General features: G+C 35.6%; 1 protein-coding gene across 1 annotated transcript; it reads left to right on the top strand.

The window, feature by feature from the left end:
- The first annotated feature begins 4,906 nt into the window (after positions 1–4,906).
- Positions 4,907–11,949, top strand: LOC124867712 (zinc finger protein OZF-like). Its single transcript, XM_047364292.1, has 2 exons — positions 4,907–6,181; positions 9,381–11,949. The coding sequence occupies exons 1-2, from the start codon at positions 6,040–6,042 to the stop codon at positions 10,700–10,702; spliced, it is 1,464 nt and encodes a 487-aa protein (XP_047220248.1). The 5' UTR covers positions 4,907–6,039; the 3' UTR covers positions 10,703–11,949.
- The last annotated feature ends 875 nt before the right edge of the window (positions 11,950–12,824 follow it).

The raw sequence follows: 12,824 nt of genomic DNA, 5'->3' as shown, positions 1-12,824 counted from the left end.
AGGAAAAAAATTACTTGTTCTTCAAAATATCAGCTGCTACTGCTCCATGCTGCTCACTTCGCCTCCCGTTGTTTCACTCAGTGCCATAAATACTGTAACTATCTGCTCCGGTCCGGTCCACTGCAAAGCCGGAAGAAGCTTCAAGAACCATATGCAGATTGTGCAGTAAAGTATGCCTTCAGGTTCTTTCTATAGAGGTCTATTGGAGAGTCGCCTCACTCATGCACGAAGATTGGTAATTTCCCCGGAACTTACCCACGCGGGCTGTGGCTACTGCTCGGAGGAAACTTGACAAGCTCGATCCCGCTTTCTTTTGACTTACTGGATAAACTTGCTTTCATATTGGAAACGGCGGAATAAGGCATAAACTGGTATGTGAATGGTTCGGATGGAAGGACAGGCAGGAGAAGGGGAAGATATGGATTTTGAGGGATGTACACCGGTAGGTAGGGGGAGAGGAAGAGGACGTGGGAAAAAGGAGGAAGGAGGGATGTTTGAAAGTCAGGGTAACAAGCGAGAGTTGGAAGGAAGCAGCTTGGATGAAGAGAGAATAGTTAGAAGGAAAATACTGAAGGAAGAATTTAAAATAATAATAAAATTAAGGAATGAGGATGAGCACAATAACCTAAGCCAGATAGTGATTTCTAGAGAAATAAAAAACAAAATAGGAGATGTAGAAATGGTGAAAGTATTAAGAGACGGAAACGTATTAGTGACGTGTAAACAAAAAATGAAGGCTCTACATGTAGAAAGCATTGGGGAAAAAATGGTTGTAGAGAGAAAGATCTTAGGAGAAAATAAATCGACCCGGGGGGTGATTTTTAGTATCCCTCAGGATGAAGATTTAGACAAAATAAGAAGAAGCATTACTGGTGCAAAAGTGAACTCGCTGAAAAGATTATCAAAAACTGTTAACGGACAAAGAGTAGGAAATCTGTCAGTGATGATTGAATTTGCAGAAACAATCTTGCCAGAAAACATAAAAATAGGATTCTTGAGCTTCCAAGTAAGACCATACATCCCTCCACCACTTAGATGTTACAAATGCCAGAGATATGGACACAGAGCAGCAGTTTGCAAAGGAAAGCAGAGGTGTGCAAAGTGTGGAGAGGACCACAAGATAGAAGACTGTAAAGAAGTGCGAGAAAAATGTTGTAACTGCGGAGGTCAACATCGAGTTACATATGGAGGATGTGAGGTGAGAAAAACAGCAAAGGAAATCCAGCATGTTAAGGTGAGCAAAAACACAAGTTATGCAGAAGCAGTCAAAAGTGTGAAAGGACAAAAGATAATAGAGGTGGAACAAAAAGAGAGACAAATTCCTCAAAAACTGCAAACAGAAGAGAATATTGAGTTATCGGTAGAAAAATTAATACTATTCACTGCTTATGTCATCGATTGCACTGACCAGGCCAAACATAAAACTGAAAAAATTTAAATAATTGTGAGAGGAGCAGAAAAATTTCTAGGTTTCAAAGAGGGATCTTGGGAGAACATCAATAAGAGGTTGGAAACAGAGGGGAGACCAGGAACCCCAGCAGATAACATATGAGAAACTACAGTGGAATGTCTGATAGCTAATGGACAGGAACTGAAATCATATATTAATAAACTTGAAGAGAAACCAGAGGTGATTTGTGTACAGGAGACACGGTTAAAACCAACATTAGATTTTGTTATTAAAGGGTATGATAGTATAAGAAGGGATCGACCAGAAGGAAATGGAGGAGGGTGTGCGATATTTATAAAGGAAGGAGTACAATATCAAATATTAGGAAAAGGTAAAGATTTAGAGTATATAGTTGTTGAAATTTGGGAAAAAGAAGGAAAATGTAAGATAATTATGTCATGATGTAGGGTTGTTTGGTTTTTGGTTTCGGGGTTTTTCCTTATGTTTTTCACTGTTCAAGTTTTGAATCATGTTTCTGTTTATTTTCCTGGTCATGCTTTTGTTTTGTCGTCTTGTTCATGTTTTGTTAAGTTTGGTTTTCGGATCTGGTTATGCTTTAGCTTCATGTTTTTCTAGTTTGTTTATTAGAGTCTCTGTTTTTGCCGCAGCCACGTTTTGTTCTGTCTGTCAATTAAGTTTATTCGGCTCACCTGTCCAAATTAATCTGTCCCCTTGCTCCACCTGGTTTTCACGCTATATATTTACACCTGTTCTGTTAGTCTTGGCGGAAACATCTTTCATTCTCATGCTCATGTCTAGTTCTCTAACTAAGTCTTGTTTTTTTTCGATCATGCCATGCCTGTCTTGCCTGCCCGTTTGTGTTGTTCCTGCCTCCTGCTGAGTGAGTTTTCGTTATTAAACTTTTTTCTTCTTCACTTACCATCACGCTGCCTGCTCGTCTGCATTCTGGGGTCCGATATCAAGTAAACCTTGACAAATACATTTTTATAATCCATGTAAAACATTATCAATGGAGTGGATGGAGGAGATGTTGTAATATCTGGAGGAGAAAGTAATATGGTGCGGGGATTTTAATGCTAATAGCACAATATGGGGAAAATGCAATGATAAAAACGGACAAGTTATAGAAGAAGTAATAGAAATAAAAAATTTAGTATGTCTTAATGATGGAAGGGGTACAAGATTTAATTTAAGAACGGGAACAGAGTCAACAATTGATTTAACTTTGGTATCAAATTCGTTAGCTGTATATGTTAGTGGGATATAGATAAAAATACAACAATAGGTAGTGATCATTATCCCATTAAGATCAGAACAGGACTAACATTAAACATTAAGAATATAAAAATAAATAAATGGAATTTTAATAAGGCAGACTGGATTAAATTTCAATATCTCAGTGAAAAAAATCTAGGAAAAATAGACATGACAATGGATGTAAATAATAGAAATGAATGTGTTTGTAAGATAATTATAGAAGCTGCAGAAAATTCAATAAAGAAAGGAGGAAGATGATGTGATAGGAAAATGGTACCATGGTGGACAAGTGAATGTAGAGAAGTAATAAAATTAAGAAATAAAGCATTTAAAAGAAATCCAGTATTTCAGAATCTCATTGAATATAAAAGAAAACAAGCAATGGTAAGGAAAATTATTAGGAATGCAAAAAGAGAATAATGGAGGAATTTTTGTAGTATGGTAGGGAGAGAAACAAAAATTGATAAAAAATGGAAAACAATTAAAAGAATGAATGGTATTAAGAAAGAATATGGATATCCAATATTAAAAGTAGAAAATACAAATATAATAACAGATGAAGAAAAAGCTGAAATACTAGCTAAAACATTAAATAAAATTCATAATTCAAATAACATTAGTGATGAAGGAAGGAAAGGGAGGGAAGCCACAAAACTGAAATACAAATATTTACTACAGAACACTGAAGAAACACATAACTTAATGAATGAACCATTTACAAAAGCAGAACTGAACTCGGTGCTTAGAAAAATTAAGAATACGGCACCTGGTAAAGATCAGATTTGTTACACAATGACACAACATCTCAGTGAAACGTTTTAAGACGTCATGTTAGAGCTTTATAATAAAGTCTGGGAGGAGTGGGAGCTGCCTCAGAGCTGGAAGGAGTCAATCATCGTACCAATAACTAAACCAGGAAAAGACAACACAAAACCAGAAAATTATAGACCCATTGCATTAACATCAAATGTATGCAAAATAACGGAAAAAATGATTAATAATAGATTAACATATTATTTGAATAGCAACGGGTATATTACTAAAGTGCAAAGTGGTTTTAGAAAAGAGAGAAATATTAATGATCCAACGTTTAGAACATGAAATCAGAAGAGCGCAAGTTAATAAATAAAGTGTAGTAGCTGTATTTTTTGACATAGAGAAAGCTTATGACATGATGTGGGTTGAAGGATTACTGATTAAATTAAATGAAAATTACTGGGAAAATGTTTAACTGGATTCAAAATTTTTTAACAAATAGAACTCATCAAGTTAAAATAGATCAAGAAATACCAAGAAAATATGCTGTAGACAATGGAACACCACAAGGTAGTATTATAAGTCCAATATTGTTCACTATAATGATAAACGACGTATTTACAGAAATGGGAAAAGAAATAGGATGTTCACTTTTTGCAGATGATGGAGCCATATGGAAAAGGGGGAAAAATGTAAAGATAACTGGAAAGAAAATACAGGCGGAGATAAGAAGGATAGAGGAATGGGCTTTTCAATGGGGATTCAAGTTCTCAGTAGAGAAAACAAAAGTTATTGTATGTACAAGGAAAAAAACAAGAGAGAAAATAAAATAAAAATTATATAATCAAGAATTAGAACAAGTTAAATGTATAAGATTTTTAGGAATATGGTTTGATGAGAAAATCCTACGGAATATACATATTCAGAAAATAATAGATAAATGTAAGAAAGTATTAAATATTATGAGATGTTTGGCTGGCAGTAACTGGGGAGCAGACAGAAAGCGTTAAAACAAATTTATACAGGATTGATCCGATCAAATATAGATTGTGGAAGAATTATATATGGTTCAGCAGCAAAGACGCACCTGGAAAAATAAGACATTATTCAACATCAAGCATTAAGACTTTGTACAGGAGCATTCAAAACAACCCCAACAGCAGCACTCGAAGTAGAAATGGGAGAAATGCCGTTAGATTTGAGGAGAACACAATTAACAATAAATTATTGGATACATTAACAAGGCAATATCCCGGGTCATCCAACACGAGAGATATTGAAGCCATGCTGGGAAAAAATTAAAAAAGAGACAAAAAGTTTTGGATGGATCATTAAAAAAAATATCAGAAGAGTTTCATATACAAAATATAGTAAGAAGTCCGATACTGCCAATAGCTGTTGTACCACCTTGGATCTTACCAGAAGCACAAGTAGATATGTCATTAATGGAAAAAAAGAAAAGAACATGTATATTAGAGTTAAATATGATACAGGAATATGTTAATAATTATCAATATCTTCAGATTTATACAGATTCATCGAAAATAAATGACAAAATAGGAATAGCATTCATAGTACCGGAATTTCAAATAAGAGTAGGAAAACAAATCACAAATGGTTTATCAGTATACTCAGGAGAAATATTAGCAATACTTTTAGCAGTACAGTGGGTGGAAGACATAAGACCATTAAAAACAATAATTTGTTCAGATTCAAGTTCAGTATTATTGAGTTTAAAATATAACCATTCAGACAGCAGGCCAGACATTCTACTAGAAATACAGCAAACTTTATTCAGACTGCAAATGATGGGTTATCAATAGTATTCTTATGGGTTCCAGCACATATTGGGGTTAAAGGAAATGAGATGGCAGATAAGATGCCTAAGAAGGTAACGCAAAATCATATTAATTTTATAGTACATTTAAGTAAATCAGAAGCAAAAAGCATCATCAAACAGAAATTGAAGGAAGAATGGCAGAAAAGGTGGGATGGAGAAAGAAAAGGAAGATGGTTTTATAGGATCAAAAAGGCAGTCAGTGAAAAAAGAACTGGAAGAAGGAATAGAAAGGAGGAAAGGGTAATAACAAGACTAAGATTAGGACATACAGGACTTAATTATACACTTTTTAAAATACATAAACATAATACAGGACAATGTGACTACTGTGGGATGGATGAAACAATTGAACATATTTTTATAGAGTGTCAGAAATATGAGCTGGAAAGAAGAAGCATGAAGAGAGAATTTGAAAGGATTAAAGAAAAGTTTAGCATAATAGATTCATTACAAAAGAACAGAGGGAGCAAATATATAGAAATTATTTTAAGATTCCTAAATAGAACAAAATTATTTAATAGAATTTGAGTATATAAGATATTAATCCATGTGGAACCACACACCATACCAGTGGTGGCGGTAATGCACACCTACAGATTCATGCCAACCGCCATTAAACACCAGAAGAAGAAGGAGTCGCCTCACTCTATTGTAACGCCCTGAGTTCTCCGTCTGATGAAAAATAAAGTAACGTTGCTTCGCTGAGTTTGGATGAAAGAGCTGTAACTGTTTAGGAACCGTTAAAGGATCGTTAGAAGAGAAACTAACAACAGAGATGTGGAGGCAGCAGCTCAAACGGTGGCAGAGTGCAGCAGAGGGAGAGATTTCTAAGACGGCGACAAAAGACAAAGAATATAAGCTGAGTCACGACATCATGGATGCTGGTTTCAACCCCAGAGTTGTGCTGCACAGATTAGGTTTGTATGTTTTCAGTTGGGAATATTTTTAAGGTTACTAATGGATTGGCTTCTTAACCATAATGTTGTGTTTTGTGTTTCTGGTCAGGAATAAAAGTTCTACTTTTTAATGAAAATGGAAAAGTTTAGTTGTATTTCTACTGCTTGTCTACAGGACAGCGAAGTACGTTTTCTCCTAAAATAACAGGATATAAAACAGGTTCCGCAGTGTAATGGTTTGACTATTTTAACTGGTGGCGAGATTAATTTGTTGAAATCTTTGCGTGTCGCAGATGTTTCTAAAGGACAGGTGGCTGCGTCGATGCCTGATTAAAAACGCTTCAAGAGCACCGCCGTTGACCATAACCAGTTCAACCTGCGACACACTATATCCCGTTCACATCTAAATATACTAGAATCAAATAATTGAAACTGTGAACAGGCTGAAATGGCTTCTTTTTTTTTTACCACCATGTTCTAGGAAAACATTAAAGACACTAAATTCACAGTGAAGGAGACGTTTTTTATTGAAGGAGATTTGTTTAGAAATATTAAGCATAAGCACATTTAAGCATAAATTAAAGCAGATCATACAAAACAAAAATACAGGGAATAAAAAAAATACAAAAGGAATGATGCTATGATCTGTGCAAGTTCATTAAGGGTCCGTGAATATCCCATATTCATCATTTGCTAGCAGAAGAGATTGTGCGTTTTTCCATTTCATCAATTTTAGAGCTTTGAGGCAATTGTCCAAAAGATACTTCTTAAAAACATAAAAAAGTGTATTAATTTTCCTTCATTTGGAAGTGTGGATGAAGCAGTTTTAGATTAACTTGTTTGTGAAATAAGTTTTGTTGGCAGTTTTTCATCCTTAAAAATCACATATAAGTAAATTCTTTACCACCCATTTATGGTATTTTGGTTTAGTATGGAAGATTTTAACCACTTTAACATCAGACATTCAAAATCTACAGCTTTCAGACCACCATCTTCATAGACTTGGTGTATTTTTTTTTTTTTTTTTTGTAGTGTACCAGGTTTTTTCAAATAAAATTGAAGTTCAGCTGATTAATAGTTTTAGTATATTTATTAAATATGGAGAGAGAATATGCAGGGTAAAGACATCGGGCCAAAGACTCGATTTTAATTAAGTATATTCTTCCAAATACTGTCAGGTCTCTGTAGCCACATATTAAGGTTGAATTTACATTTTACAGTTTGCTTTTGTGAATTTAATGACAGTCAGTCAGTCAGTCATTTTCTACCACTTATTCCATAGTGGGTCGCGGGGGAGCTGGTGCCTATCTCCAGCAGTCTATGGGCGAGAGGCAGGGTACAGCCTGGACAGGTCACCAGTCCATCGCAGGGCGACACACAAACAACCATGCACACACTCATTCATTCATACACCTAAGGGCAATTTAGAATGACCAATTGACCTAACAGGCATGTCTTTGGACTGTGGGAGGAAGCCGGAGTACCCGGTGAGAACCCACACATGCACGGGGAGAACATGCAAACTCCATGCAGAAAGACCCCAGGCCGGGAATTGAACCCAGGACCTTTTTGCTGCAAGGCAACAGTGCTACCAACTGCATCACCGTGCAGCCCTAGGGCTGAATTTAATGTTTCATGATTAATTTCTTCCTTGGTTTTATAAACCCCTAGATATTTCACCGACTATTTGATGAAGATGTTATAGGCATTTGCTAGGCTACAGTCATGTATGGCTATTAATTCACATTTATTACAGTTAGCTCTGATGCTTTGATAAATGTATCAAGGAGATCGAAGATTTTGGGAAGTTGTTTTAAGGTTGTTAGGAAAATAGTGGTATCATCTGCTAGCTGACTTATGATCATCAATGATCATCAAAATCTCTAGTTTGGGAATATCTGAGTTTTTTTTTATAGATTGCAAGAAATTCTACTGCCATGATGAATAAAAAGGGGAGATGTTACAGCCTTATTTAACTCCTGGTGATGTTAAATTTAGGGGATGACCCATTGGGGTAGCGCGACGAAGCTATTTGTGTCATTATAAAATTATTTGATATATTACAGAATTTGGGCCCAAATCCAAAGCTACTCTGGCTTTTCTTTCATAGATATTATCAAACGTGGATCGTAATGTTAACCATTTATTTTTTTTAGCCTCTGTTAAATTAGATTTTTACTTATCAAATGTATTTCATTTGTGTTGTTTTCTTCTTCTTCTCTATATTCCTTTTTAATTATTTGGCTGAAGGAGATTGAAAGTTGCCCTATTTTGTGCTTCATGAATTCCTATTTTCGAGTGTACGACAAAATAGTCATCCTGTAAAATTTCTTGAGCTGCGTTTACATCTTTCCATATTAAGCACTCTTTCTTTGAGTGCAGCATTTTCCTTCTTTATGTTTGAGTTTTCTTTTTCCTTCAGCTCCACACAGTAACACATGTTAGCAAACAGATTTAGTCTCTGCTCCATTTCTCCGCTCACGTGTTGTTTGTCCCCACCACTCTCTGTACCGTCTGTGTGTTGAAAGGAGTTGATAAAGAAGCTAATCCACCGGCTTCCTGCAACAACACGACTGAAATTTCCATAATAACCACATATTGACTGTGAAGCGCAACTCCTCTGCTTTCAGAAACCGTTGGAATTTTTCAGATAGTTCAAACTGTCACATATTCACGGTAATTTAAATTACACTTGTCCAAATGTGTTACTGATGACACGTTCTGTGTTAAAACACTTTATCATTACTTGTATTAGGTTTTTAATCAACTTACATTCCAGTGCCTATTAGTTTTAAACTTTATCTTCTGTGGCTTTTGTGCCTCATTGATCTGATTTTATCCAACTGAAAGCTCTAAGAAACAAAATTATTAGTTTAAGCACAAGAAACGATCAGATGACACATAGGATACTGTTTAATACTGAGAACTTTGGGTCAAAGTTATTGAGGACATTTGATGTCAAACCATGTAATTTTTTTTATACAATCAAAAAAGGTAGAGTTTGATTTCTAACACTGTCTCCTTATTGTAAAGAAGGGGATAGAAGTCCTTAGGACTGTGCAGTAAGGTGACTTTCCATCAATTAGCTGCAATTCAAACACTAAAGATGATGTAAAAGTGTGGCTTCTTCAAAAAACATTCAGTTTCTAAATCTTGTTTGAGCAAAAGCAGCATCAATAAAATAATCAACATGCATAATCTGTTTCAATGTTTCCTGCAGATGTTAAGCAGATCCTCATGGTTAAAGAAGCTCCTCTAGACCACAGACCTTGTGATGACCTGCATGACCCAAAGCCCCCACACATAAAGGAGGAACAGGAGGAAGTTTGCACCAGTCTGGGAGGAGAGCAGCTCAATGGGAAAGAGGAGTTTAATCCCATCAGGTTTCCAGTGAATGCTACTCCCATAAAGAGTGAGGATGATAAACAGTCCCTACTGTTCTCACAGATTTATCAAGACAAAGTTAAAGGCAGAGAGCTTCCAGAAGAGAACGATGGAGGAGAAGAATCCATCCGGTTACAACATCATGAAGATGGTTCCATTTCTCCACAAACTGAAGACACTAAGGATGAAGAGGACGCTGATGTAAAGCACCACAGAGAAGAGAAACCTTTCTGTTGTGATCTTTGTGGACAAAGATTTAGTCATAAAAGAAATTTAAACGGTCACATGAGAATCCACACAGGACAGAAACCTTTCTGTTGTGATCTATGTGGACAAAAATTTAGCCGAAAATCAAGTTTAAACACACACACTCGAATCCACACAGGACAGAAACCTTTCTGCTGCGATCTTTGTGGACAAAGATTTAGCCAGATATCAAGTTTAAACAAACACACTCGAATTCACACAGGACAGAAACATTTCTGTTGTGATCTTTGCGGACAAACATTTAGTTGTAAAGGAAATTTAAACAGTCACATGAGAATCCACACAGGACAGAAACCTTTCTGTTGTGAACGTTGTGGACAAAGATTCAGTCATAAAGGAAATTTAAACAGTCACATGAGAATCCACACAGGACAGAAACCTTTCTGCTGTGATCTTTGTGGACAAAGATTTAGCGAGAAATCAAGTTTAAACAAACACACTCGAATCCACACAGGACAGAAACCTTTCTGTTGTGATCTTTGTGGACAAAGATTTACGTATAAATCAAATTTAAACAATCACATAAGAATCCACACAGGGGAGAAACCTTTCTGCTGTGATTGTTGTGGACAAAGATTTAGCCAAAAAGTCTATTTAAACAAACACATTCGAATCCACACAGGACAGAAACCTTTCTGTTGTGATCTTTGTGGACAAAGATTTAGGTATAAATCGAATTTAAACAAACACATTCAAATCCACACAGGACAGAAACCTTTCTGCTGTGATTTTTGTGGACAAAGATTTAGCCTAAAAGCCTATTTAAACAAACACATTATAATCCACACAGGAGAGAAATCTTTCTGTTGTGATCTTTGTGGACAAAGATTTACACACAAATCAAGTTTAAACAGACATATGAGAATCCACATTAAAGGGAAAATGGCTTAGCTATAAATACTCGCTCAAGCTGCACGGCTGTAGTTTGGTGAGACATTTCGATGTCATTAGAGGCAACAGTCTTCAAATGGCTTCAATGTTTCTCTGGGGGTTAATTTATATATGTTTTATGTCTTTACTTGTATAACTGGAATTTCTTTGCCAGGTAAGTTTTATTCACTATATTTAGTCTTTTGTTTAGATGGAGCTGTAGCACAGGTGTGTTTTCATGGTATGTAAATAGTTTTACGGTTTTAGATACAGAATCAGGGCACCTTGCTGTCATTAGGTCGACCATGAACTCCTCTGTATACCAGAGTATCTTTGAGTCAAGGTTAATCAGCTGAAGCTTGGATCAAAGTGGATCATCAGTAGGATAATAATCCCAAACAAAGCAGCAAATGTAAAAAGGATCGACTTATAAAAAGACCAAATCCTGACTGAAATTCTAGGTTCTCACCAGAGCTGTGCAAAATTGATGTCGGCAAACCTCAATGAAACGAGTCAATGGTGAAAAGTGGGCCAAGATCATTTTTTTCTGTGTCTGAATCCCCCAGTCAATTACAGCTCATAGGTGTTTCTTCCTCATGTCAACACATCCTTGCTCAGTATGAAGGACTGCTGCAAAGTCAATGTCTTTATGCAGTTAGCTGGGCTTTCTTAACCTTTTAACCTGACGGACCCACCATTGGGTTTGGCTGAGACACAGAAGAGAAAATGACCGGTTTAAAGGTTCTGGACCACATTTGATGGATCGGTGATGGATCAGTGATTGATGTTTACAATCACCCCGACCCTCCTCCTCCAGAACAAAGAGGCTCCATCTTTGTTCAAAGAGGCAGTTTATATTGGACTGACTAAAGACTTGTTTGATTCAGAATTGGTCACTATCCACTTTGCTGGACGAGTTTGTGTCACAAACAAGGAATTTGATTTGGGTTTCCAAAATCACAACATATAAAAAACATTTAGAGAGATAAAAAATAAGGACAAGGAGCAGAATGTACAAGTGTGTGTGTGTGTGTGTGGGCTGGTATGCAGCCCATCATAATTTTTATATATGTCTATATAAATAATAATAGGGAAGGTTGTGAGTGCTGTATCCTTAGTTGTTTTCAGCTCAGTACTGAATGTTTTTCATTGATAGTTATTTTCTGCGAATTTGTATGCATTGTTTTTTATTGAATATTCTTTATTGCACATTGGTGTACATCGTTTGTCATGGATTATTCTTTTTTTCAATAAAAAAGGACAATTTAGTTTGATTTCTTTTTATTATATTGATTTTACGCTGTGTAAAAGGATATGTTTTAATGATACACAGAGTAAATGTTATTACCAAAGACTTTGTCATATGCTGAAGGAGTCCTACAATGGAAATCAGCATTTTTGGTTGACCAGATTTTTTTTTTATTACATAGAAAACACATTTGGCACAGTTTTAGCCCATTTGGCTAAATTGTGCCAATATGCCAGATCCACCTGGCACATTGCCTACTAAAACATTTGTGGAACAAATGATTCAACTGATTCAGTGCAAATTTGCTGCAGTTATAGTCATGATTTTGATGAATACAATCTGAAGCTTCTGGGTTTTCAATAGGATTTTCATGGTGTTTTGCAATGTTTATTAATTACAAAGAATTGGCAGGGCCCAAATAATAGATTTGCTTTGTTTAATACCAAATTAAACAAATATAGTAACAGTTGCAATAAAAGTTCCACTGGAAAAATAGAATTTTATGTCTTACCTCACAGATACTATAGGTTTTCATTTAGATTTTATAACTGTGGAGCTATTCTTGATTCACTTCAGTTTGTAAATTTAGGTGGAAATTGCCTCTAAAACCCTTAGGGCACAACAGGTTAAAAGGATAACTTTTAAATAATTGTCATTATATCCTGAATTTGAATTCATTGTCTTACAACTAGGTTTGAATTATTTTTCATGTCACTGAATTAAGTCTGGTCTATGTGATCAGATGTATTCATTTGATTCGATTTTTCTGTATAAAAACTGGAGCTCTTTGTCTGATAAAGTGCACTCAGGTGAAATTTGTTAACTGGTATGATATAAATAAATCGAAGATTAAATTGAATACAATATTTGAGTTTTTAAAGAAAATACTATCTT

This window comes from Girardinichthys multiradiatus, chromosome 5 (assembly GCF_021462225.1).
Source record: "Girardinichthys multiradiatus isolate DD_20200921_A chromosome 5, DD_fGirMul_XY1, whole genome shotgun sequence".
NCBI lineage: Eukaryota > Metazoa > Chordata > Actinopteri > Cyprinodontiformes > Goodeidae > Girardinichthys > Girardinichthys multiradiatus.
Note: the sequence above shows the minus strand (reverse complement) of the source record. Positions and strands in the feature narration are given on the sequence as shown.

Coding starts and splice junctions, on each gene's coding strand:
- LOC124867712 (XM_047364292.1), top strand. CDS start 6,040: ATGTGGAGGCAGCAGCTCAAACGGTGGCAGAGTGCAGCAGAGGGAGAG. Junction 6,182..9,380: donor AGTTGTGCTGCACAGATTAG/GTTTGTATGTTT, acceptor TGTTTCCTGCAG/ATGTTAAGCAGATCCTCATG.